Genomic DNA, 26,127 nt, shown 5'->3' with positions numbered 1-26,127 from the left:
GCAGCCCAGAGTCCAGCGCCAACTCCCGCGGGCCAAGGGCCCTCGTGGCCGGTCAGCACATTCATGTTGCCCAAGCCCAGAGAAGTAGGGTCTCGGGGCCCTGCCAAGCCCTAGGCTTCCTCCTTGATGTGGCAGATGGCGGGTAGAAAGCTCCGGAAGCCAGTAGCCAGGGGTTTGCGCAAAGGCTTACATCAGCCACCAGTTCTTCCTGCCCAGGCTGTGCGGAAGCGCAGGGCCCGGGCCTGCCCCTGCCTGGGCTTGTGAAACCCAGCAAGCAGCACCCAGAGAAGCGTTGGGGCCCGGATGCCACCAACGGCTCCTGTCACCATCAGGGCTTTAAGGCGCACCAACTACTGCCTCCCAGGCTGGGGGAGGGGCATCTGGGGGGATTCCAGTGACCAGGTAAGCCACTGCATGGAGAGGCAATCTTAAAGTTGGCACAAAGCCAGGAGAGATGGCACAGGACAGTCATTAGAGCTACTCAGGAGAGGCAAGAGGATGGAAAGTTCAAAACCACTCTGGACTAGAATAAGTCAAGGCTCATCAGGGTTAGGGGCTAGGGTGTGGCTTAGTGGTAGAGTCCCTGCCTAGAATCCCCCAGTGAGGGGCTGGGGAGTGGCTCAGTGGTAGACCACCTGCCTAGAATCCCCCAGTGAGGGGCTGGGGTGTGGCTCAGTGGTAGAGCACCTGCCTAGAATCCCCCAGTGAGGGGCTGGGGTGTGGCTCAGTGGTAGAGCACCTGCCTAGAATCCCCCAGTGAGGGGTGTGGCTCAGTGGTAGAGCACCTGCCTAGAATCCCCCAGTGAGGGGCTGGGGTGTGGCTCAGTGGTAGAGCACCTGCCTAGAATCCCCCAGTGAGGGGTGTGGCTCAGTGGTAGAGCACTCACCCACCTAGCATGACCACTGGGTTCCACTCACAGTACTTAAGATGTCTCCTACAGAACAGTTCCACGAGGCCCACCAGCCTCATCACCTCTCTGACATCCTCAACAAAGCCAGAAGCACAGCTGGGTCTACGAGGTACAGAACTAGGTAGATATATTATGTACAGTGACACAGAGAGGACCAGGGCCCAGCAGACGCTGTGCTGCTGGAGCTGTGGCAGCCACTGACCCCGTGTCAGGCCTGAGCATCTGAAACGCACCTATGGAGACTGAAGAACTCTATGGTTTTGTTTTATTAAATCTCAATTAATTTAGATTTAATTCAGCAATGTTCTGAGCTGAAGGTTTCTCCCGGCTAGAAACTGAAGGAGTTGGACGTGGAAGGTCAGTCTCCCTGGGGAAGAACTTGGACAAAGTGGGTCTCCGAGTGATGGAGGAGGGCCATCTGTCTATGTGTCACTCTCATTGGTTAATAAAGAAACTGCCAGCCGGGCGGTGGTGGCGCACGCCTTTAATCCCAGCACTTGGGAGGCAGAGGCAGGCGGATCTCTGTGAGTTCAAGACCAGCCTGGTCTACAAGAGCTAGTTCCAGGACAGGCTCCAAAGCCACAGAGAAACCCTGTCTCAAAAAAAAAAAAAAAAAAAAAAAAAAAAAAAAAAGAAACTGCCTTGGCTTTTTGATAGGCAGGATTTAGATAGGTGGAGTAGACAGAACAGAATGCTGGGAGAAAGAAAGCATAGTTGGTCAGATGCCATGGAGCCAGCTGCCAGATCAGACATGCTGAATCTTCCTGGTAAGCCACCACTACACACATTATTAGAAATGGGTTAATCAAGATGTGAGAATTAGCCAATAAGAGGCTAGAACTAATGGGCCAAGCAGTGTTTAAAAGAATACAATCTGTGTGTTATTATTTTGGGGCATAAGCTAGCCAGGCGGCCAGGAGCCGGGCGGCAGAAACACAGCTCTTCCTTCTACAACCGAGGATGAGCAGAAGTCATGTCTAGCTCCTAGGCTCACTCTGTGTGCGCGTGTGTGCACGCATGTATACGGATTTGTGTCCATTCAGCATATGCACTTGTCTTCCCAGCTGCTAGTGTGGGGGCTGGGATTTGAACTCAGGTCCCCAGGCTTGCACAGGAAGTACTCTTACCCACTGAGCCATCTCCATGGCCCCCTTTTTCTTTTTTCTGAAACAAGATTTTACTGTAGCCCAAGCTGCTCTAGCCCTCACTATGCAGGCCACACTGGCCTCCAGCGTCAGGGGGTCCTCCCACCTTAGCCTTCCCAAGCGCCAGGACCAAGCGCCACCACTCCCAACCCGTGGTTGTCATTCCAGCCAATCTCTAAATCGCCCCAGGCTGTGTGAAATACATAATGCATCACCACCTTCTCCCTCCAAGGCTGATGTGTGGAAAGATTCAAGAAGCTTCTGTCTGTGACAGGGTTTGAGTTCTGTCTGCCTCGGGATGCCGTGTAGTGCCAGCGGTTGTCACAAATGACTGGCTAATTGTCTCCTCCAAGGTCAGGGTCTGAGGGGTCCACTTGCCCTACCTACACACAATTTATCCTTCCTCAGACGAGAAGTGAGTGACTATAAGTTACTGACACACTATCTTTGAATTGTATAGTGTGTGTGTGTTTACACCCGCGTGTTCATGTGTGTACCTGTGCATGCAGATCCTGAAGCTGACCTCAGACGTCCTCCTCACTCTCCATCTTTTTTTTTTTTTTTTTGTGGCAAGGTTTGTCCCTGGACTTAGGGCTCTGACTTGGTTAGACTGGCTGGCCAGTGGGCCTGAGGGAGCCTCCTATCTCAGGCTCCCCAGCACCTGGATTCTAGGCAGGTGATGCCTCTTCTGTGGTTTCACAAGGGTGCTGGATATCAGTCAGATCCTCATATGTGTGAATGTCATTTCTACCAAAAGATCCAAGTTCTTAGCCCATCCAAGCACTAATCAGGCCCAAAGCTGCTTAGCTTCCAAGATCAGAATATTCAAAGTGGTATCAAAATTCCAAGCACTCTCTGCTACAATGGTGGTGCACACCTTTATCCCAGCACTCAGGAGGCAGAGGCGGAGGGATCTCTGTGAGTTCAAAGCCAGCCTGTTCTACAGAGCAAGTTCCAGGACAGCAAGGGTTACAAAGAAACTCTGTCTCAGGGATGGGGAAGGGGGTTGCAAGCCCTTCTCTGCCTCCAAAGCTCAGGTGTCTTTTGCCCACATCCCTCAGGGCCCTTCCCAGGTCCCGGTTCACTATCCTGAAGACCACCCTGAAACCCTGGAGCCTAGAAACCTTGTTACTCAAATTTCAGATTAAGGAATTAAGGCTGGAAAGGAAGCTCAGCAGTTCAGAGCACCGGCTGCTCTTCCAGAGGACCTGGGTTCAATTCCCAGCATGTGCAGGGCAGCTCACAACTGTCTGTTACTCCAGTTCCAGGGGAGTGGACACCATCACACAGACATGCACGCAGGCAAAACACCAATATACACAAAATAAAACTAAAGAAATCATTTTTAAAAAGAAAAAATTAAGACTCAAATCAGTAGTAGTATTGCACACCTTATTTCAGCACTCAGGAGGCAGAGGCAGGCAATATCTGAGTTCGGGGTCAGCCTGGTCTACAGAACAGAGTTCCAGGACAGCCAGGGCTACAGAAAGAAACCCTGTCTCAAAAAAAAAGGGGGGGGGGGGACAGGAAGAAAAGAAAAGAGAAAAAACCAAGGGGTGGAGATGACTCAGTGGTTAAAAGCCCTGACTGCCAGGCGGTGGTGGCGCACGCCTTTAATCCCAGCACTTGGGAGGCAGAGGCAGGCGGATCTCTGTGAGTTCAAGGCCAGCCTGGTCTACAAGAGCTAGTTCTAGGACAGGAACCAAAAAGCTATGGAGAAACCCTGTCTCGAAAAATCCAAAAAAAAAAAAAAAAAAAAAAAAAAGCACTGACTGCTCTTCCAGAGGACCAGAATTCAATTCTCAGTATCCACACGGTGGCTCATAACCAACACCCTCGTCTGGCCTCTGTGGGCCCCCAGGCATTCACATGGCACAGAGACATACATGCAGGCAAAATAACACATAAAGTGACAATAAAACAATTCTGTTTTAAGGACTCATGCCTATAATCCCACTACAAAAAGTGGAAGCAGGAAGGTGTCAAATTGAAGCCCAGCCTAGGCTACAAAGTAAATTCCAGGCTAGCCTAGGCAACTAACAGAGGGAGACAGACAGGGAGGAAACTGTGACTCATCTGAGCTAGGTAGTACAGGCCAATAACTCTTTCTACGAGGAATCTTCATACTCAAGGTCTCGGCTACTTCTTAGGTATTTCTTAGTAAGTCGAGCAAGAGCCTTACAAGCATGAGACAGAAATTATCAAATGCAGCCCACTATGGTGGTGGCGCACACCTTTAACCCCAGCACTCAGGAGGCAGAGGCAGAGGATCTCTGTGAGTTCGAGGCCAGCTGAGTTCCAAGACAGCCAGGGCTACACAAAGAAACCCTGTCTTGAAAAGCCACACCCACACAGTCAGACGTGCTGACACACACACCTGTGTCATCCCTCATCCCAAGGCTAAGGAAGTAAAGACAGGCAGACTCCTAGGGCTCAGTCAACCAGCCTAGCCTACTCCAGGCCATTGAGAGACCCTGCTTCAAAGGAAATGAACTACTTCCTGAGGAATGGCATCCAGCTTGCGCAGACGCAGCCAAGGCTACACAGAGAAACCTTGTCTTGAAAAACCTATGTGTGTGTGTGTGTATGTGCGCGCGTGCGCGCGCGCACACACACACACACAGGTAAATTTTTTAAAAATCAAAGACAGATGGGCTGTAGAATTTGTAGAGTGTCTGAACACTATACATGAAGTCCTGGGTTCCATCCCAGCACTTCAAGAAAGAAACACGTCTTCAGAAGTCGGGGTTAACAAGGGGCCACCTACTCACAGCCAGGCCGAGTGCCTACTTGGGTATCTCTGCTTCCTGTCCAAAGATTTAATGGCATTCATAAAACTCCCAACTTTCCCAAGTCGTTTTCCTACACACCAGGCCGTGTGCCAAGTGCATACCTCACCAGCTCCTGTAACCCATGCTCATCCCGGAAGGAGTTAGTCACACGCATTCAGTTACAAAGGGGAAAGCGAGGAAAGTAACGCTGCCGCAGCTTGCCTGGACCCACAGGGGCTGAAGGGGGAATTCCACACACAGTAATTTCTTATCACACTGCCTGTTTCCTCCATAGATGTAAGGGGTACGTCTGTAAAGGCCAGGATACAATCCTCTTGGAGAGCCAGTGGCATCCTGTCTGCGCTCTGGATAAAATCACAAGAAGCCTGAAGTTGACCCTGTTTGTGATTTAACCGTAATCCAGAAGTGTTAGATGAAAAGAAATCCCAGAAGTAAACAAACGGGAAAGTTTTAAACCCCATGCCATTCTGAATAGCCTGATGAAATCTTGCATCCTTCTTGTCTATTCTACCCGTAAGTGAAGCAACAATCTTTCAAATGCATCCAAGTCGCCGTACATGCTGCTGTTAACTCATTCACCGCCTGCTCCCCCCCCCTCCAGTGTCCAAACTTGGCGCTACATTATTCCAGACGCTTCAATTTGTCCAATAAAATGTCTCGCATCATTCCCCAAAGAAGGATGAGGGTGGAGAGGCCACACCTGGAATCCCAGCCCTTCAAAAGTGGAGGCAGGAGCACCCCAAGTTCTAGATCTTCAGTGATTCCATAGCTAGCACAGTTTTATGCCAGCCTGGGCTCCATGAAACCAGCTCAGAAAGTGGAGGAGGGGTGGCTACAATATAAGATTACACGGCAAGGTTCACCTGTGACGCCGGCAGTCTGATCTCAATTTTGAAGCCAGTTTGGGATATAAAGTAAATCCATCTTGAAAGAAAGAAAGAAAGAAAGAAAGAAAGAAAGAAAGAAAGAAAGAAAGAAAGAAAGAAAGAAGGAGGAGGAGGAGGAGGAGGAGGGAGGGAGGGAGGGAGGGAGGGAGGGAGGGAGGGAGGGAGGGAGGGAGGGAGGGAGGGAGGGAAAGAGATATCTTAGGAGAAACCACAGTTACACTACTTGTATTAAAGTGTACTTGTGGGCCAACCTGATGGCTCAGCAAGTAAAAGAATTGACAACAAGCTCACAACCTGAGTTCAATCCCCAGCACCCAGATGGTGGCGGGGGAGGACAACTTCCCCAAGCTGCCCTCTGACCTTTACAAGGACATGATGGCATGCCTCTGCACCCAGACGTCCACACGCGGTAAATAAAAATGAAACCTTTTTTTTCCTGAGTGTACTTATTATAATTGTCTTCTTAAATACTCACTGTCTTAACTATGCACATACATGTGCATGTGGGCGTGTGCACATGAGCGAAGGCGCCCTCAGAGCTACAGGTGGTTCTGAATTATCCATTGTGGCTGCCAGGAATCAAACTCTAGTTCTCTGCAAGAGCCAGAAATGCTCTCGTCTGCTGAGCCAACTCTCCAGCCCCGTTTTTATTTTTGAGACAGGGTCTCATGTAGCCCAGGCTGATCCTAAGTTTGCTACGTAGCTGAAGATGACCCTGAACTCCTGATCACCCTGCCTCCACCTCCTGAGTGCTGGGATTTCAGGGCTGCACCACCACGCCTGATTGCTGCATTGCTGGGAAAGCCCAGAGCTTCCTGCATGTTAGCCAAGCACCTACCCAAAGGAGCCCCATTCCAACCCTGATTGTTCTCCTGTGCAGTAGGTCATCATTGCTTGTTTCTTACTGTGTCTACTCTTACAAGAGTTTATCAGGGGTATGACTATGTAAGAAAACCCAACGTGATCCCAGCACTTGGGAGGCAGAGCCAGGTGGATGTCTTGAGTTCGAAACTAGCATGGTCTACAAGAGTAAATTCCAGGACACGGAGAAATCCTGTCTCGAAAAACCACATAAGGAAGGAAGGAAGGAAGGAAGGAAGGAAGGAAGGAAGGAAGGAAGGAAGGAAGGAAGGAAGGAAGGAAGGAAGGGAGGGGGGGAGGGGGGGAGGAAGGGAGGGAAAAGAAGAAAGGAAAGAAGGCCATAGTCCATATGCAGATCGGTGCTACCTTTGTCTCTGGGTCTCAGGTGTGCACTGGGCACCCTGGAAGCCATTCATCAGAGGAGAAAAGGACTTCCCAAGGCTATACACCTGGGACTCTGCACAGCAGCTGGGAATCCGGATTCATATAATGACACAGACAGAGAATAAGGCCCGCCCCTCCTCTCCCCTTTCCCAAACAGCTCCAGCTTATGGGGTAATCAGGCTGTCCACATGCCTCCCTTCCCTGCTTACAGGCCCTGCCCCACGCTGCTTCCAAAGGCAGCAGGGAAGTCAGCCGTGATGGCTCCAGTCCTTCCCGTCCACTGGGCCGCAGGCTTGGGCGCCTAAAGTCACACTATTCAAGCTGTGTGTATAGATGTTCAGGTCACCTGTAACCCAGATGTCATAAGGCAGCTATATGCTGCACAGCCAGACCCTGGCTCAAAAGCAAAAAAAGTAGACAAGGTGGTGCTTGCCTCTGATCCCAGCACTTGGAGGAAGGTGGGGACAGGATCTGAAGTGCACAGGGTCAACCTGGGCTAGAGACCCTGTCTTAAAGGGGAAATTAAAAAAAAAAAAAGTAAGCCAGGTGTGGAGCTCAGGCCTGTAATGCTGAGTCCTGGGAGGAATTGAAGTTATCTGTACACCAGAAGCAATGCAGTAATGTTCTCAAATAGTCACAGACAAAAATAGCCCAAGAGTTCTTCAGTGGGCGAGTGGGTAAACAAATCTGTGGCACGGCTGTGCAGTGGAGTATTATTCTGCCTTTAAAAGGGGGGAAACATGACACCTGCTCAAGCAAAAGAGAAAACACTGCATAATGGACCTGGTGACAAGGAACCAGAGGCAACAAGTCACTAAAAGAGGAAGCTGAAGGGTAGGTCCTAGGAGCTGGGGGAGGGCGAAAGGAAGAAGTTGGGGGACAAAGACAGCTGTGCAGTACGCGCGCACGCGCGCACACACACACACACACCAACTGGTTCAGCTGGTGAGGTGGCTCAGTGGATAAAGAGCTTTGCTGACAAGTCTGATGACCGAGTTCCATCCCTGGGACCCACACTGCCGAAGGAGAGAGGTGACACCCGCAAACTGTCCTCTGACCTCCACGTGTGCACCCTGACACACATCCGCTGGCACACACCCAGACAAGTAAATAAAAAGTAATGTTTCTCAAGACTCGTCTATTTTTATCTTATGTGCATTGCTGTTTTGCCTACATGTTCGACTGTGTGAGCGTGCCAGATCCCTTGAACTGGAATGACACAGTTGTGAGCGGCCATGTGGGTGCTGGGAATAGAACCCTGTTCCTCCGAAGAACAGTCGCTGCTCTTAACCACTAAGCCATCTCTCCAACGCCTCTCAAAGGCGTTAAGAAGGCAAGACACGCCGGGCGGTGGTGGCACACGCCTTTAATCCCAGCACTTGGGAGGCAGAGGTAAGCGGATCTCTGTGAGTTTGAGACCAGCCTGGTCTACAGAGCTAGTTCCAGGACAGGCTCCAAAACCACAGAGAAACCCTGTCTCGAAAAACCAAAAAAAAAAAAAAGAAGAAGGCAAGACACTGGAACTCTCCAGTCCCGGGCATTCCGACACTTACCAGGTGACAGCAACAGCTGGGGCGGCAGGTACGTAGGCATTGCCTGCGCTCTCGCTCTCCGGGCACAGTGGCTGGGGAACTGCGGCTGCTGCTACCTCCTCTGGCCTCCCTGGGCTGAGGCAAAAGCTAGCCTTAAAAAAATCAACCCCACCCCTAGGAGTAGGGCCTAAGGGTTGGGCCCAGAGAGATAAAGCCCTCCCAGCCTCCCCACCCTACCTGCCCCTCACGCTCAAGCCCTACAACTGCAACCTCCAGCCACCCCCACAAATCCAAGCCCCTCAACAACAAGAAATCGGGCACTCTCCCCGGGGTGCACGGGCTTTGTCTCACCCACCACCGGATATGTTGCCCTGAAAAGTAGATGCTTAAGATTTAAATAAAAAGAGTATCAAAGGCTCCCAGAGAGAGGTCAAGACCAGCTTAACCAATGACATGCAAATAGTCCACTCAGCCTGGGCCCTGAAGGCTCCAGACTGGTCACAATCAGCAAGCAGGTAATTACAGAGGGACTTCCTCGTGGAAAGAATGCATCCCCTAAGGACCACTCCAGCCTCAGGAGTGATGGAGTTAGGGATGGATGGACTTCCAAGAGACTGCTTGGGCAAAGTGGAAGGTTCCAGTGAGGCATCACACCAAACAGAAGCCTTAGCACAAGGGCAGAATTAAGAATTCCTTCTCCAGCCGGGCGGTGGTGGCGCACGCCTTTAATCCCAGCACTTGGGAGGCAGAGGCAGGCGGATCTCTGTGAGTTCGAGACCAGCCTGGTCTACAAGAGCTAGTTCCAGGACAGGCTCCAAAACCACAGAGAAACCCTGTCTCGAAAAACCAAAAAAAAAAAAGAAAAAAAAAAAGAATTCCTTCTCCGAGCCGGGCGGTGGTGGCGCACGCCTTTAATCCCAGCACTCGGGAGGCAGAGGAAGGCGGATCTCTGTGAGTTCGAGACCAGCCTGGTCTACAAGAGCTAGTTCCAGGACAGGCTCCAAAACCACAGAGAAACCCTGTCTCGAAAAACCAAAAAAAAAAAAAAAGAATTCCTTCTCCGGGTGGCTGGAGAGATGCCTTAGAGGTTAAGAGCACTAGCTGCTCTTCCAGAGGTCCTGAGTTCAATTCCCAGCAACCACATGGTGGATCACAACCATCTATAATGAGATCTGGTGCCTCTTCTGGTGTATATATGTTATCAGAACATTGTATGGCATGATGTCTCAGTAGGTAAGGGGGTCGCCACCAAGCCTGATGATCTGAGTTCGATCCCTGGGACCCACATGATGAGACAACCAAATACCCAGGCCCAAGGTGTCCTCTGACCTCTACCTGCACTTCCTGCCTGCCCACTTGTGCACACACAAACTTCTTGCTTGCCCACTTTCATGTGTGTATATACATATACACATATGTACACCCATACCCTCCCACACACATGCACACACTTCTCAATGGCCCACTTTCACACACACAGACACACACACAGACATGTACACCCACCTACCCACAAGCATGCACTTCTCAATCTCCCACTGTTTCTCTCTCTCTCTCTCTCTCTCTCTCTCTCTCTCTCTCTCTCTCTCTCATACACACACACACACACACACACACACACACGCAAAAGGCTAGTGGGCGTAACTCTAGCCTGCACTAAGCCCTGATCAACAGCACCCATAAACCAGGCTTTGTGACACACATAACCCCAGCACCCCGGAAGCAAGAAGACCATCCTACATAGCCATACAGGAGAAGCCCAAGTCAACCTGGGCCACTCAACACCCTGCCTCTGGATAAATACACATACACACACACACACACACACACACACACAAATAAACTGAGTCAGGATATAACACAGTGGCAGACCAGACCAAAACAAAACAAAAAACTAGCAAGATATAACGGATATGCCCCAGATCCCAGCACTTGGACAGCTGAGGCAGGAGGATCGCAAGGAATTGGAGGCCAGTAGGAGCTGATAAGAGATCCTGTCTCAAACAAACAGACAAGACAATCAAATTAGAATATTTCTGGTCCTCCCAATTTGGAGGTCCAGACATCTCTAAAACGGGGGAGGGGGGGGCTTCAAGTCGACAGCTGATTTGGGCGGGGTTTGGTTTGGTTTGGCTGTAGTGCTGGTGATAGAACACAGGGCATATGGAAAGTCGAGTAAAGAAAGGCCTTTGGCTGTCTGCCATACCTGGGGAGCTGTTTTCACCATGGAAGAATTTAAAGTCTCCCACAAGCCCTTGCTGACAAAGATGAAACTATAAAAGGCTGGAATTCACCGGGGAGAAAGGAGTTCTACTTCGGTGATCCCAGCTCTCTCCACCCTGTCCCCGGAGGCTGAGGCAGGAGGCTCAAGGCCAGCCTCACCTGTAGGTGTGACCCAAGTGTCTGAGAGACCTTATCGCAAATAACAATGGTTAGTTTAAATTAGCAAATTAACTTTTAAGAAGACAGGAATGCTCAGGGTTGGGTTTAGGCAGAGGAAGAGCCACGCGGAAACCCAGGCGCCTAAGCAGCAAGAATACTCTGTGAATCATACAAGGCCAAAAAGAAAAGCAGCAAAAGCCGGCACCAGAAATGCCTGGCCCCCGGCACTTGCAGGAGAAGGGCCAAGGCAGAGAGAGGGGTAGACTTCAAGGGCAGCCACACAGCAACAGCTGCCTCCAAACAACAATCAGGGGAGAAGAGTATCTTTTTACAGAGATAGCATGGGTTGGGTGGCCTCCTCTCACCCTCCAGCTCCCTCACTGAACCTGGAGTCAGGCTGGAGGCCACCAAGCCCCAGCAATCTGCCTGTCTCCACGCCCCAAAGCACTCCAACTACCCAACTACGGGAAGACGTGAACAGCTTTTGGGTGGGTGTTGGGATCCGAACTCAGGGCTCTTACCTGTCCTTATTTTCAGACACATTCTCAAACAATCCAGGCTGCCCTCAAACTCCATACAGACCTAAGGCTAACACTGAAGTCTTTCCTGACCCTCCTGCTTTTACCTCCCAAGCATCAGACTGGTCAGTACTCCTTCCTTTCTGTCTTAATTTTTGTTGTTTGTTTGTTTGTTTTTCGAGACAGGGTCTCTCTGTGTAACAGCCCTAGCTAGCTGTCCTAGCTCTGTAGACCAGGCTGGCCTCAAACTCACAGAGTTTTCGCACGCCTCTGCCTCCTGAGTGCTGGGATTAAAGGCGTGCGCCACCACCGCCCGGCCACTGCCTTCTTTCTTAAAATGCTGGGAGACAGGTAACTACTCATCTCCAACCAGAAGACAAGAGAGAACAAATGACCTACAGAATACAGAGAAAAGTCAAGAAAAAGAAACCGCACAAAAAATATAGTCACTACCATCCAAGTCACGAGAAGTAACACAGCCATGAGAGAAGGGGATGCTGTAATAAAAATAACAGCAGCAATCACAATAGGGCTGAGTAGAGTGCTTGCCAACATCCAGGAAGACCCAAGTTCTAGCCCCGGAACTGGCTGTGGTAGTATACACCTATAATCCCAGCACTCTCTGGAGATAGAGGCAGGGAGAGTAGAAGTTGAAGATTGCCCTCATCCACATATCAAATTGAGGCCAGCCTGGGCTACATGAGGGGGGAAATACATATATATTGCATGTATGTTTATGTGTGTATATGTATATATACATATATATTCTATACATGAATGACATATATTTTACACATATATACACTTATATATATTTATGTTTAATGGGTGAGGAAATCCCATTAAAGACACCTTAAAAGACTGAGAAATGGAAAGGCAAAAAATAGAAAAGAAAACCAGGTGGCGGTTAATCCCAGCACTCAGGAGGCAGAGGCAGTGAGATCTCTGAGTTCAAGGGCCAGCATGGTCCACATGCTGTCTTGAAATAACCTAGCACAAAAAGGAGAGCAGGCATGGGCTGATAAGATGGATGGCTCAGTGGGTGAAAATGATTGTCGCCAGACCTAACAGCTACATCCCGGGACCAAATGAGGGAGGGGGAGGAAGCTAGTCCCCAAAGTCGTCCTCTGAACCACATACACACACAGGAGAAAGAGAGAACACAGAATCATAATACAAAAAAAAAAAAAAATTAAAAGATAAAGCTGGACCCAGAGGCACACACCTGTAATCCCAGCACTCAGGAGGCAGACCCAGATGGATCTCTGTGAGTTTGAGGCCAACCTGGTCTATAACATGAGCTCCAGGCTAGCCAGGAAAAGAAAAAGAAAAGGAAAGAAACAGAAAATGCTTTTACCGGAGCAGGGGCCTCAAGATATCTCGGTCCTAGCATGGAGAGAGAATGGTGGGTAGGAAATGATCGAATATGAATAAAAACAGAAACTCAGAAACAATTTCAGACGGGGAGAACTGAACTCTAAGACTGACAGGCAGCCGGGCACTGAGCACAGCAAACACAAAAGGAGGCCACAGCAGTCCCTTGTGCTTGGTATCTCCAGACAGCTGGATGGGAAGAAAATCCCTAGTCGCAGCTCGGGCTTTCTCTGAGCCAGGCAACGCTCTAGGTGCTTCTGCGCCTGGACACATTTAGCCTCCACGCAGTCAGGAAAAGTAACTATTATCAGCCATTTCCGCAGAGAGAAAACGGCGGGTCAGTTAGGCAAAATGTCCAACCCACACACCTAGGAAGAGGCCAAGCCATCCCTGGGGTCTACACAGCCACGTGGGTCACTACTGGGAGGCGCTAAAAGATATCAAGCTATTTAGAGAAGGAGGGGCACCTGGTGTGTAGAGATCAAGAGTCCACGTGAGTGGCCCACGTTTAAGCGGGGTGGGGGAGTGGGGGAGTGGGGGGTGGGTGTGGTGTGAGGGTCTGTGGGCAGTTAATGGTTACTGGGGGGTGGTGTGTTATTTTCTTTAGTGGTGTGGTTAAGATGCTCCTATAAGTAAGCTGCCACCCAGGTTCAAGAAAGAAACACTGGCCGGGCGATGGTGGCACACGCCTTTAATCCCAGCACTCGGGAGGCAGAGGCAGGCGGATCTCTGTGAGTTCGAGACCAGCCTGGTCTACAGAGCTAGTTCCAGGACAGGCTCCAAAGCCACAGAGAAACCCTGTCTCGAAAAACCAAAAAAAAGAGAAAGAAACACCAATTAAACTGACTGGTCATGCACAAAAAAAAAAAAAAAAGAAAAGAAGAAAAAGAAAAAGAAAAAGAAAAAAAGCATGCAAACAGGAGGAAGATCTGGGAAGACGAGCTTCAAAAAAAGCACAAGTGGACAAGATTAGGTACTGGGGGGTCAAATGACTAAAATTCATTATGTACATGAATGGAACAGTCAATGGCTAAAAATTAAGTACCTAGAATTGTTCACAAGCTAAACAAATAATAACGAAACATTGTACTGGCTTGACCCCCAGCACCCCTTAAAAAGGGGGAGGACACTGGAATTTAGTAATATCACTAGCCACTAACATGTCAGGGTAGAATAAAGGCATTTTCCAGGCACACCTGGCCTCAGAAGAGCTGCCCTGGAAACACGGCTTCTCAGAAAGCTGCCTCTGAGCGCGCTCCACAGAAACGAGGAAGGAAGGCCCTGAAAACAAGGGAAACAGGCAACAGGAGAAGGAAGATGGAATAATCCAGGCCTGGAACCCTGGAACCTTCAAGAACAGACAAGGGCTACTTGGGCAGAAGATAATGGAAAGTAAGAACTATATCCAGAGACTGGGAGGCAAAGAGGGGTTCTTAACAAAAAAAAAAAAGGTGACTCCAGGAAAATGTTAATTTTATGACATCACTGACTCTAGGACCAAAATTTACAAAGCCATAGTAATAAAAACTGCATTCCATATAGATCGGGGTTGAGGTAGAATCAGGGAAGGAGCTAAACCATAATTACCATAACAATAAACATTGACTAGGTCCGCATTCTATCAGGCACGGCGCTTAACGCTTTACTTGGATCATTTAACCCTCAAACACATCTCTCGGAATATGCTATGATCATACTCCATTTTATTTCATTTTTTTCACGTGTGGGTGTTTTCCTTGTATGTAGATGTGCCACATTCATACGGTGCCCACAGAGGTCAAAAGACAGCATCAGATCCTGTGGAACTGGAGTTACAGGTAGTTGAGCTGCTGTGTAGGCGCTGGGAATCGAACTCGGACCCCCTGCGAGAGCAACAGGCATTCTTCTCTGGCGGGCCATCTCAGCCTCCTCGTTTTATTTACTGATTTATTTGTTTGTTTAATACTCCCCCTTTTTTTCTTTTTGTTTTTTTGTTGACAGGGTTTCTCTGTGTAGTCCCAGCTATACTGTTCTGGAACTCACTCTGTCTACCAGGCTGGCCTCGAATTGAATTCAGAGATCCGCCTACCTCTGCCTCCGAGTGCTGGGATTAAAATTAAGCACACAGTTTGGTTTGTTCCTTTGAGGCAGGGTAGGCCTCCACCTCACTACCTACTCAAAGGAGGAAGATGACCTTGAACTATCCTGTCCTCCATTTCCACCACCCCCCCCTTACGGGTACCTACACTACCACAAGCACCACGAGCAGTTAACATGACTGATAAACCCAGGGCTTCATGCATGCTAGGCAAGCCTTAACTGAGCTCTATGCTCAGCCCTGCCTTGGTGGGTGTTGTCTTTAATTTTTTGAGGCAGGATCTGATTATATAGCCCTAGCTGGCCTGGAACTCTCTCACTATGTAGTCCAGGCTAGCCTACAACTCCACAGAGATCCCTTGTGTCTCCCAAATGCAGGGATTAAAGGCATATTTCACTGGGCGTGGCAATACTGAATAAGAAAGATCCCAATTTTAAGACAAACCTGGGTGATTTCTAGGACAAACCTGAGCGATAGTGAATTCCAGGCCCGGTTGGGCTACCCAGGCAGACCCTTTAAAAAGTCAAATGAACCAGAACTTAATATGAAAGCATTTTAAGGCTGGATATGAGTATGACATCACATACTTGTGACCCTAGCACTTAAGATGTGGAGGCAAGAGGAGGATCAGGAGTTCAAAGCCAGCTTGAGCCACACAAAATAGCATTTTAGTCTGCTATTATACAAAAAGGGGGGGAGGTTTTAAATAAGAGCCAGGAGGTGGTGGTGCATGCCTTTCATCCCAGCACTGGGGACACAGCGCCCGAGTTCGAGACCAGCCTGGTCTACACGAGCTAGTTCCAGGACAGGCTCCAAACTACAGAGAAACCCCATCTCGAAGAAACAAACAAAAAAGAATGAAGGAAGCAGCGAGGGCCTAGGAAACCTACTCAGTTGTAGCTGCAAAGCCCTGGGGTCTATCACCAGACCCAAAATATAATAAAAAACCTAGGTTGGCCCCACGTGGCTAAGGACTGTGCTCCAGCCAGAGATAGTTAGAAGGGAATTCCAAAGCCCAGAGAGAGGTGTGGATGAGCCTGAGGAATCTGTGAGTCACCCGCTAATGATGGCCATAATTACAGCAATCACTTTCTCAGTAACTTCTACAGAGAGCTGGGCCTGGGTCAAGCTCCTGGGCTGAGCTTGCTCCATCGGGCTTGACCAGGCAAGGAAGCTTTCAGTATTAACTGGACCACTGTGCAGATGGGAAAATCGAGACTCAGAGACCATGGCGGGCACAAAGCCGAGACTTCAATCTCAGGCCTAGGCTGGTGTGAGGACTCACAGGACAACTGGCCTCCAAAGCCGAGGACCTGAGTTCAGTCGTCGGGACCCAAAGGGTAGAAGGAGAGAACTGACTCAGGCAATTCGTCCTTTTGAACACACACTTGTGTGAATACACACACAAAATGAGCTGTCATAAAAACAAACCCTCAGCCCTAGAAAAGCCAGCATCCAGATGAAGCAGTTTCTTATCAAAAGATTGTAGGATCAGAACCTCAGCTACCTGCTAAGAAGTGTGCAAAACTGTTAGGAAGGGTGTGTAAGCCTCTGAGCCACACCCTTAAAGCCTCACTGGGGGATTCTAGGCAGGGGCTCTACCACTGAGCCACACCCCAGCCCCTCACTGGGGGATTCTAGGCAGGGGCTCTACCACTGAGCAGCATCTCCACAGTCCTCCTTTATCTTGAGACAGGATCTCACTACATGAAGGCTTTCATTTCCATCAAAGGTAGATGCCAGGCCTCTCTCCGCTCCAGGCATGCTAAGCACCTCTGGCCTTCCTGGGCTGAGGGTCTGACTTAGTAGTGTGTGCCTATGGCACTGGGTTTCATTGCCAGCAATACAAAACAAAAACAAATAGATTAAAGGACTCTGGGGAAAACTTAACACCAAATGTTAGCTTTTCTTTTGTTTTTGTTCTGTTTTGTTCTATTTTTGTTGTTTTGTTTTTGTTTTTAAAACAGTGGTCTCACAAATCCCAAGTAGGCCTCAACCTATCTCCACCCAAGGAAGGCCAGGATTACGAAGTATATGCCATGCCGGGCGGTGGTGGCGCACGCCTGTAACCCCAGCACTCGGGAGACAGAGGCAGGTGGATCTCAGTGAGTTTGAGGCCAGCCTGGTCTACAAAGCGAGTTCCAGAACAGCCAGGACTGTTACAGAGAGAAACCCTGTCTCAAAAAACAAAAAACCCAAAAAAACAAAAAACCAAAACAAAAGTATATGCTACCAATGCAGATCTTGGGAACGACCCCAGGGTTTCATGTACGGTTAGTAGACACTGGAATACCTGTAGAGATGGCCTGAAATCTAGACTGCATGCTACATCATGAGGTAAAAGCAAAATCAACAGCTGGTCCACCAAAAGGAGTCAAGACCATCCACAACCCAATCACATGGTACACTTTGTAGGCAGAGGCACAATCTCGAGTTCAAGGTCTTTCTCAATTATGTAGTGAATTGGAGAGCCCACGTGGGCTTCAATAGACTCCAACTTAAAAAAAAAAAAAAAAGCCATAGCAACACCACCCCCAGGCAATTACCAGATAGACTCCTTAAATCCCAGCACTCCAGAGTTTTAGGCAGGAGGATCATAAACTCCAGAGCAGCCCCGGCTACATAAAACTGTCTTTAAAAAAAAAAAAAAAAAAAAAAAAAAAAAAAGGTTGTTGGTGCACACCTCTAATCCCAGCACTCTGGAGGCAGAGGCAGGCGGATCTTTGTGAGTTCAAGGACCACCTGGAGTTAGTACCAAGACAGCTAGAGCTACACAGAGAAACCCTGTCTCGAGAAACTGAAAAGAAAGAAGACAGGCACAGTGGCACACACCATTAATCCCAGCCAGGTTTACACAGTGAAGTCCAGGCCAGCCAAGGCTACACAGTGAGACTTTGTTTTAAAAAAAAAAAAATAGAGAAGGGGGAGTGCCTCACCCCATCATGTTCCCCAAACTTTCTTCCATTCTCTATGAACACTTCTAACTAAAACTCAGTGTTCTCGATCTCGATCTCTCTTTCTCCGTGAGCGTGTGTCTGTCTGTCTGTCTGGAGTTCTGAGGACAAACTCCCCAGAATCTGTTCTCTCTTTCAACCGCGTGGATCCTGGGGATCCAACCCTTTTATCCACTATGCCATTTTGAGAAGCCCTCCCCTTCGCCCTTAACATGCTTACTGTGGAAGAATTTCAAGTTCAGAGAAGTTTGACGAAGTTACCATAACTACTGTGACCTTCGTGGGTTCCAATCTTCCTTTGTTATCTGACATGGCCTGCTGTCCCCCACAAACATGCCTGGACACCTAAATTCAAAATATTCTTTTTTTCCACTTGCCTGAGCTATTGGCCAGACAGAGGCAGACATGGTGTCCCCTGCTCCTAAATACTTCAGCATCCTCATTCCTGAAGAGTAAAAACAGCACTTAGCCAGGCAGCAACGGGTGTCCGGGAACGCAGTGTGGACCCATCACCGTCAGCTATGCACAGCCCATATTCCAGGTTCACCAACTGCCTCCATGATCTTTGGAGCCGTTTCTTCCCTGGGTCTTGAGCTGCACAGTGCCTGTAGCCATGGCGATGTGTTTCCGTTGTCTTAAGCAGTCCAGGCTCTCTGCCCACCTTCGCCTTGCATACCACTGACTTTTTTTTTTTTTAAGAGTCCAGGCCAGTTTTGTAAAATGGCTGTTTAAAATTCCAAGACTTCATTGCTGGTCTTCAGGGACCGGGTACGATCTGCCCCACCCCACAGTCTATCTCTCACTGGGCAGACTGATCCCAGGGCTCTCAGCAGGCTCTCTTCTGCATTCTGTCAACCCTTCTGCTCTTCAGACACACAAAGGAGTTCACTCTAGAGATGGCTGAGGTCAAGCCCTCTGACCCGGCCCTTCACCCCAAGGGCCAGACCAGACCCAGGGCGTTTTATTTCCTACAAGGCCTGTGCCCCCATTTACAATGATTTCCTCCCCTGATTTGTGTGTTTATTGCCTGGCTCCCACACTAGAAAGTGAGCCTCAAGGAAGAGCAAACCCTTCTGTCTGTTTGGTTCCCTGCCTCAGTTCCAGGCCCCAGTTCGGTGCCCTGGTGAGCAGGAAACACTTGGAAATCATTTGCTAAGCAAATGAACAAGTGGGGAAGAAAGAAAATCAAGGCTTGGGTTGCCGAAGTACCAAAGGTGCCGACAAGATGACTCAGGGTAAAGAGGCCCGTGGCCACACCTGAGTCCATCCTAGGCCCCACAGGGTAGGAGAGAATCAACTCCAGCCATTGTCTCTGCAGTGGGGTTTGTACACACACACACACACAAACACACACACTTAAAATATAAAAAGAAAAACAAAAAAACAAAAATAATAGGAGGTGATCACTCCGAAAACCAGAGAACCCAAGGGGCCCTTGGGTTCAGAATCTTTTCCATTGCTGCCTCTGACCAAAGAAAGAAGGGTTCAAGGAGAAAGGAAGGAAGGAAGGAAGGAAGGAAGGAAGGAAGGAAGGAAGGAAGGAAGGAAGGAAGGAAGGAAGGAAGGAAGGACCCTTATCTTCTGGATTCCTTGTCTCCCCAGTCGGTCCTAACTGCTTAATGTTTCTAAATCAAGCCCAGTAGGCTAAGGGGGTGGATTCCAGAGTGGGAGCCCATGGCCTATTGTCAAAGGGCCAGGTCAAAGTGCAGTGCCTCCTGTGTCCAGACCTGAGTCCCACCCCTTATTCAGTCCAGGGTGTGGGTTCAGAGAAAATAAGTAGCCAGGTGTGAGATCTTGCTAACAGGATTCTAACATGAAAGATTCAAGGGTCCCAAATCCAGCACGTAAGAGTCCAGCCCACTGGTCCATCTCACTGACAGGCTGTGGATGCTGTAGTTCAACAGCAGGACTTAGAGCAAAGAACGAAGGAAGAAGCCTTTGATGCAAACCGGCATGTGCGTACGTGTGTGTGTGTGTGTGTGTGTTTAAGATACAGTGTCTAGGTTGGCCCCCAACTCCTGCTCCTTCTGTCTTTGCCTCTGTTGAGTGCTGAGATTTGGGTGTGAGCCTCCATAGCTGGCACCCCATTTGTTTTTTGGTTTTGGTTTTTGTTTTATTTCACCCGAAGAAGGGACTAGAGAGCCCTTAGCCAAACCCGTACCAGAGCAGACCGCTCTTCCTCCAGCGGACCCTCACTCAACAGCCCTCCTCCCGCAAGGTTACCAGACAAGCTCCCCCTGCTTGGTGGACTTCATAGGTGCTTCTGCACCCTAGCAGCCATGGGCACATGCACACATTCCCCAGGGGACCAGACCAATGCTAACAAACACCCCCTTCTCCCCCCAGGCTGTGTGACCCTGGCAAACAGCTCAGCTTCTCTGGCTTTTTATACAAAAGTAAACAAATAAAGATGGCTGGAGAAAGCTGGCAAGATCCAAGGAGCTAGCAGCCAGAAAAAGCACAGGGTGGTGCCCTGCGAAAAGATCTTGCACCTGCACCCGGCAAAGAAAGCGGAGTGAGGGAGGGGTGTCTTCCGCCTCTATCCCCACCAGCCCTAGGGTTGAATGGGGTGCAGTCCCATGTCGTGGTTAATGGGATTAAGAATGGCTTCAGCTCTGGGCGTTGACCTGGGGTCCAGTCTCTCTGCCCCATCTGGAGCTGGGGACAAATGGGGCCAGCGGGAAGTCATAGAGAGCTTCGAGGGCCCCCACTCTTCACTCTCTGGTAAGCAAGGCCTCAGGGGGACTGCAGTGGCTTTCCCTCCATTTCCTCCACGCCCTCAAGCCACCCTGTGCATAAGTCGCACAGCTGCAAGCAGAGAAGGACACGACACAGGATTCCAAGGAGTCTTCCAGCTGGACTTCCTAGTCTGTCACCCCATCCACCAGATCGCGAGTTAGGCATCGGAGGCCGTGTAACTGTGCCATGCTACCAGGGTTGAAAAAAGGGCAGAGCACTTAGAACGGCGGCAAGGAGTGGCCGGCGCGCAGCTCTCAGCCAGGTCTGGGCCAGATCCCAGGCAGTCCTGGAGCAGGCGACAAGCTGAGACTCAGCCAGCCAGGAACACCCTGAGGTCAGATTCCCAGGCCACGAGAGGAGCCCCTGCCACCACCTCCAGCCAGAACAACTAACCCAGGAACCCCAAAAAGCACGCAAATTCACACATCCATGAAATCTCCAATGGTCCCTCTCAGAGGTTCAAGAGGGGTTGGCCCAAATGGCCTTTGTATCCCAAGGCCATCCCCAAATCGTGCCTTGGGAATAGTCTCTGATGCCCCACTTGGGTCACAGGGCACCATTCTTGTACGAATCTGGTCTTGTCACCACCCGCCCCCCCCCGTGCGGACGCACCTCCAGCTCTCAAGGGGCACACGCGCACCGGGGGAGATGACCCGGGTCCCTGCGCCCCCGCCGACAGGGATCTCCGCTCGCCCCTCCCCCGCCAGGCACTTCACAAAGGCCCTTTGTCCCGCTGAGTCCCGGACTCCGATTCTAGAAAAGTTCCAGGAGAAAAATCAAAGGCAGAGGCTAAATCGGCGATCCTTGGTCACCCTGGCGGGCAGGGGGGAGAAACTTAAGTGGTGGCTCTGGGCCCCCAGGGTGTCTGTTCCAAGACTTGTTTCAAGGACGAGAAGAGCGGGATCCCTGGGAAATCGACAAGGTAGTGCTTTTAAAGGAAGAGTTGGTGTGTTCTTAAGCCAGGCGCAGAGGCAAGGAGCGACCGGGGAGGGATCCGCTCACGGAGCCGCCACCAGGCAGGTCTGCAGATCCCAGGCACCCTCTCTCCCAGCGCACGGTGGCTAAGGCTTGCCTCGGCCCTGCCTGGCCCTCTGCTCCTCCCCGAGTAGCCCGAGGAAACCGGTGAGGGACTGGGCCTTCTCAGCCACAACCTCCCGTGCGCCACCGCAGGGTACCCGGTGCAACCCGTACTCAGCCGGACTGGCGGCTGGGTTGCACAGACCTGGTACACTCATTTCTTTCAAATAACCAGGGTCCCCAGGATCTTAAGAGTTCACCATAGATCAGGCTCCTAAAACTGGGGTCATTCTCCTTTATTTCCCCCACCCCACTCTTCGAGTTGTGGAACTGCCCGGGACGCGGCTCCATGAGGGGACCGAACCCAAGACCCACCCATGCAACGAGGAGGAAGCTCGCCAAGAAAAGGACCGGGGAACGGGCGTCTCCCGAGATGCGGAGTTGACACGTTGTTTTATCGCCTACGTTTATTTTTATTTTTTAATTTTTATTATTTATTTATCTTGCAAACTTCACTTCCTCAAGAGCCCTTGGACTGGGATTCCCCCAAGGCGGCTGTGACTCTGCAGACACTTGAGCCTCGGGAAGACTGAGACTATCAGTAGACCAGGGACAGAAACCGAGACTATCTTCCCAGAGCCTCGGGACCGACCTCAGCGCTGGGAGCTGAGCCTCCAACACATCCTGGTGAGACAGGACAGAGACTCTCAGCTCCAGTCGCGGAGGTCTGCCCAGGACTCCCCTCCCCAGGATCCCCCTCAAGGCAGAGGGTTGGTGCCAGCGCAGTGAGCAACACTTACCCGGGTGCGGGTGCAGGTTGAGACCGGCCATGTATTTCCCGGGCGGCAGGGGGCCTGGCAAGGCCGAGGAGGGCAAGCGTCCGGCGGTGGCCGCGCCCACGCGGTGGCTGTCCATGGCCAGGCCGGACAGCAGCGGCGGCGGGGGGCCGTGGACAGACCGCTGGGGCCCGAAATCTCGGCCATCCATCCTCCGCGGGAGTGCCGCGGTCAGCCTCCCCACCCGGCCCGCCGGCCTCCTTCAGTTGGACTTAAAAGTTCGGCCTCGATGTAGTCCTAGTGTCCTCGGGTGGCGGGCGCTCCGCGGCGTGCATGGCGGCGGCCAGCGGGGCTTGCGCTCAACCACGGGCCAGCGGCCCGGGGCGCACGAACGGCCCGCTGTGAGTCCCCTCCGGGCGGCCGAGCGGAGATGCGCGAGGAGGCGCACACGGCGTCTTGGCGAGGGAATAAGATGGGCCGCGGAAGACACAGAAGAGGAGGAAAGGGGAAAAAAGGGGGGGGGGAGAAAAAAAAAAGAAAACAAGTTTCAGAAAGTCGCCTCGCCCTTCAGGGTCGGAGAGTAGCGAACCAAGCTGATGGTCAGAAATAAAATCAGGAGTAGCCGCCCCGTCTCCGCGAAAAGCCACGACCTATGGTCCTTCCTCTACTAGCTCGGGGTTCCCAGGGATCTGGCTCGGGAAAACTGCCCTGGCGAGCTGCGTCCCAACCCGGACTCTTGCCTGCTAAGTCCTCCCGAAACTGGGAAAGGCCACTCAGCCGACCGCGCCCGTTCAGCTAAATCCAAACCCGAAGAGTGCTTTATTTTCCAGGCGTCACATGCTGCGGAGGTTTAAAACTGCAAACTCTTTAGAGTTGGTCGAAATGTGTCCATAACGCCATGCCACTATCTGATCCTCAAAGTTTAATATTTAACCTTTTTGGGGACCTCGTCTCCTTTTTTCCCCGAGGTTTGTGAGCCGCCAAAAATAATAATAAAGAGTGTTCAATTTCGAGGCTTTTTTTGCTGTTTACCAAGGTCAGATACAAAAGCGGGCTTATTTTTAAAGGAAGATCACCGCCCCTCCTGCTGCCCCCGTTGGGCCACTGGGAGTCGCAGAATCCGAGTCCCCGGGACGTGGCATTCTTGCCCGCGGACTGGAAAAAGACTCCTCCAAAACAAGATTTGGTTTCATTTTCCAACGCCCGGGCCTAGGAATCACAAGGCTGGGAGGACGTGGCCTGGTGTGGATTTGGGGATCATCAGAGAAGAAAGAAGGGGGCTCCCTAGGATCTCGCTTCTACTCTAGCTTTGCGACCCACACACCCCCAAAATAACCTACAAAGGAAAAAAACCATAAGAGCGCGGGCCAGCACAGGGGCGCCTCCCCAGCATCGCGTAGAAGCCCCTCTAATTCCAGTTTAAGCTGTTTGTTTAAAAGATCTGTCGTTTTCCCGTGGGGGGCAGGAGGTCTCGGAGAGGCCAATCCTTACTCGCAGACCATCCGCCAGCCCCTGGCAGCTCCAGATCCTGATTCCGGGAGGCCCGGGGCGCTTTAGTAGAGGAGGACTAAGCCAAAGCCACGGGCTCCCGGGTGGCCGCCCTGCGCCAGACCCCAAAGTCCTCTTCCCCCAACTTTGCTAAGGACGCTTATTTTAACGTGGCTTTGGTAACAAACACCCCCCTCCCTTGCTCTCATCAGGCTCTGGTTACCAGGTCCGCGTTTACTTTTGAAAAAATCTACGATCGCCACAGTCCGGAATACGTGTCTCAAAAGACGCGAGGAGTTTTCCGCATATACTTAAAGATAATATTCTTTAAAGGCAACATTTTGAAAACGGCACTGCCCAGGCGCCCCACTTTAAGGAAGTCGGGGTGAAGCCCTATGGAGCAGCCTTTACGATGGTCGAGAAGCTGGCGTGGCCATCTGCGGGGCTCCTCTGCGTCCTCCTCTACTTTTCTCCTCTTAAATGCAGCTAAAATGGCTGAATTCCGGCTTTTAATTAAAAACAGCCTATAATCGAAACCGTCTCGGTGTCCCCCGGCTAGCCCGCCGCCTGCCGGGAAAGAAGTAGGGAACCGCCGCCCTCGGCGGCGCTGCAGGCTGGGAGCTCGGGTGGGAGCCCAGGGCGCAGCGGCGCGCCCTCTCCCCCAGGTCCCTGCCCTCTGCGTCCCTTCTGGGGACCCCGACAGTTTCGGGGAACGCATGCCCAGCGGGTCCGAGGGGTGCGCTGCACAAGTTTGGGGAGCATCGGGGCCCGGAGCGTACCTGGCGCGGCGGGGCTCCGGGCTCCAGGCTCCGACGGCGACTCCGGCGACCGCCGCGGTTCCCGGCGCGGCTAAGCGCCCGTACTGCCCGCCATCCCTCGGCCGCCGCTCCCCTCCGCCACCCGCAGCCGCCTCACACTTTTTGCCCGCCTTTCCTTTTTTTGGTAGAAAACCGCTCCCCGGGCCGGGCGCGCGGCGCGCCAACTCCTCCGCCCTCCCGCGGCCCTGCTCCCGCACCCCCCGGAAAAGCCAGCTTTCCTCCCGCCGAGCTCCCCGCTTTTTAATAAAATCCAGGTAGCGCCGGTTTAAAGAATCCCAAATCTCCATATACAGCCCGGGATTGGAAAAGGTACATTACACAACCCCCCTTTCAAGTTCCTCTCGCTGGATCTAAAAAAAAAAAAAAAAAAAAAGCTGGGGGGGGTGAGGGGGTTGGGGGAGGGGAGCCTCGCAGGCGAAGAAACACGCATTGTTCCCGGGTGCCCGCCCCCCCCTTCGGGCCAGCCCCCGGCCGCAGCGCATTGGCCCCGCGCGCCGCCCATCACGCGCATGTAAACACATTGGCCCTCAGCCATTCCTATAAAACCAATTACGGACCTCGGGGCTCCAGCAGTTTCCAGGCTCCCCACGGCGGGGCTGAATGATCAAAACTGGTGGTGAGAATTTTTCCGAGCCGTTTCTAGGCAGCCCTCCCCCTCACCAACTCCAGCAGCCCCCCCTTCTCCTTCTTCTCCCTCCCCCCCCCCATCCCAGCCCCTCCTCCTGCGTCTGGGCTGAGTGATCAAAATAGAGGAAGATGGTTGTCGCCGCAATCCCTGGCTCTGCAAGGCCTCCTGTCAGCTTCCTCCAGCGGGAGGAGGTGACAAGCTAGCCGGGAAAGGCCGGGAGCTGGCGGGCTGCTCTTTGCGCCCCGCGCCCGGTGCTCTCTCTCCAGGGTGCCACTCCAAAGCGCGCAGTTCAGACGCGGAAATAACAAGGCCTGCTTTTTTTCTCCTTTTTTTTAAAAAAATAAAGCAGCGATTCATTCCTTGCCCCCCCCCCCAGCAGTCGCGGTCGGGTGGGGTGGCCAGGCGACAAGGCCTTTTTTTTTCTTTTTCTTTTTCCTGTTGCCCCAGCCTGCGGGTCCCCTCCCTGAAACGCGGTGGCAGAAGGCTTTACTATTTAATATTTTGGACAGGCCGCGGCGGCCGGCAGCGGTGAGTTGCATTTTATAAAAAGGGTTCCTATAGAAACCCGGGCTGTGGGGCTCTGCGGCCGAGTGCGCAGAGCGCGCCCCTCCCCAAAGCCCCTTTTGGCGTGGGCGCCCCTCCTTCCTCCTCCACTCCATCCCCCAAGAAAAACCAGAGCAGAAAAAAAGGATTAGATCGGCGGAGCGCGAGCTGAATCCCTCTCGGTTCTGACATTTCAGCCCTATTAGCATTTCTCCACGGGGCCTTCTGAAACCTATTAAGGTGTAATATTAAAAACCTCTTGGCTGGGGGCCTCTCTCGCCTTCCATCCGCCGCGCCCCCT

General features: G+C 51.5%; 1 protein-coding gene across 9 annotated transcripts in view; it reads right to left on the bottom strand.

The window, feature by feature from the left end:
• Positions 1 to 26,127, bottom strand: part of Tnrc18 (trinucleotide repeat containing 18) — a 110,003-nt gene that overhangs the window by 69,614 nt on the left and 14,262 nt on the right. For 5 of the 9 annotated variants that reach the window (XM_057765981.1, XM_057765987.1, XM_057765986.1 and 2 more), the window contains exons 1-2: positions 24,617 to 24,980; positions 22,374 to 22,804 (exon numbers count right to left, since the gene is read on the bottom strand). In XM_057765981.1, the coding sequence (XP_057621964.1) occupies positions 22,374 to 22,560 (187 nt within the window). In that variant the 5' untranslated portion in view covers positions 22,561 to 22,804; positions 24,617 to 24,980. Of the gene's footprint in view, positions 1 to 22,373; positions 22,805 to 24,616; positions 24,984 to 26,127 lie in introns of those variants that run through there. The other 4 variants (XM_057765983.1, XM_057765985.1, XM_057765984.1 and 1 more) reach the window with 2 other exon arrangements.

The sequence above is a fragment of the Chionomys nivalis genome, chromosome 3 (assembly GCF_950005125.1).
Source record: "Chionomys nivalis chromosome 3, mChiNiv1.1, whole genome shotgun sequence".
NCBI lineage: Eukaryota > Metazoa > Chordata > Mammalia > Rodentia > Cricetidae > Chionomys > Chionomys nivalis.
The sequence above is the reverse complement of the archived record's forward strand: the minus strand, read 5'-3'. Positions and strand labels throughout refer to the sequence as shown.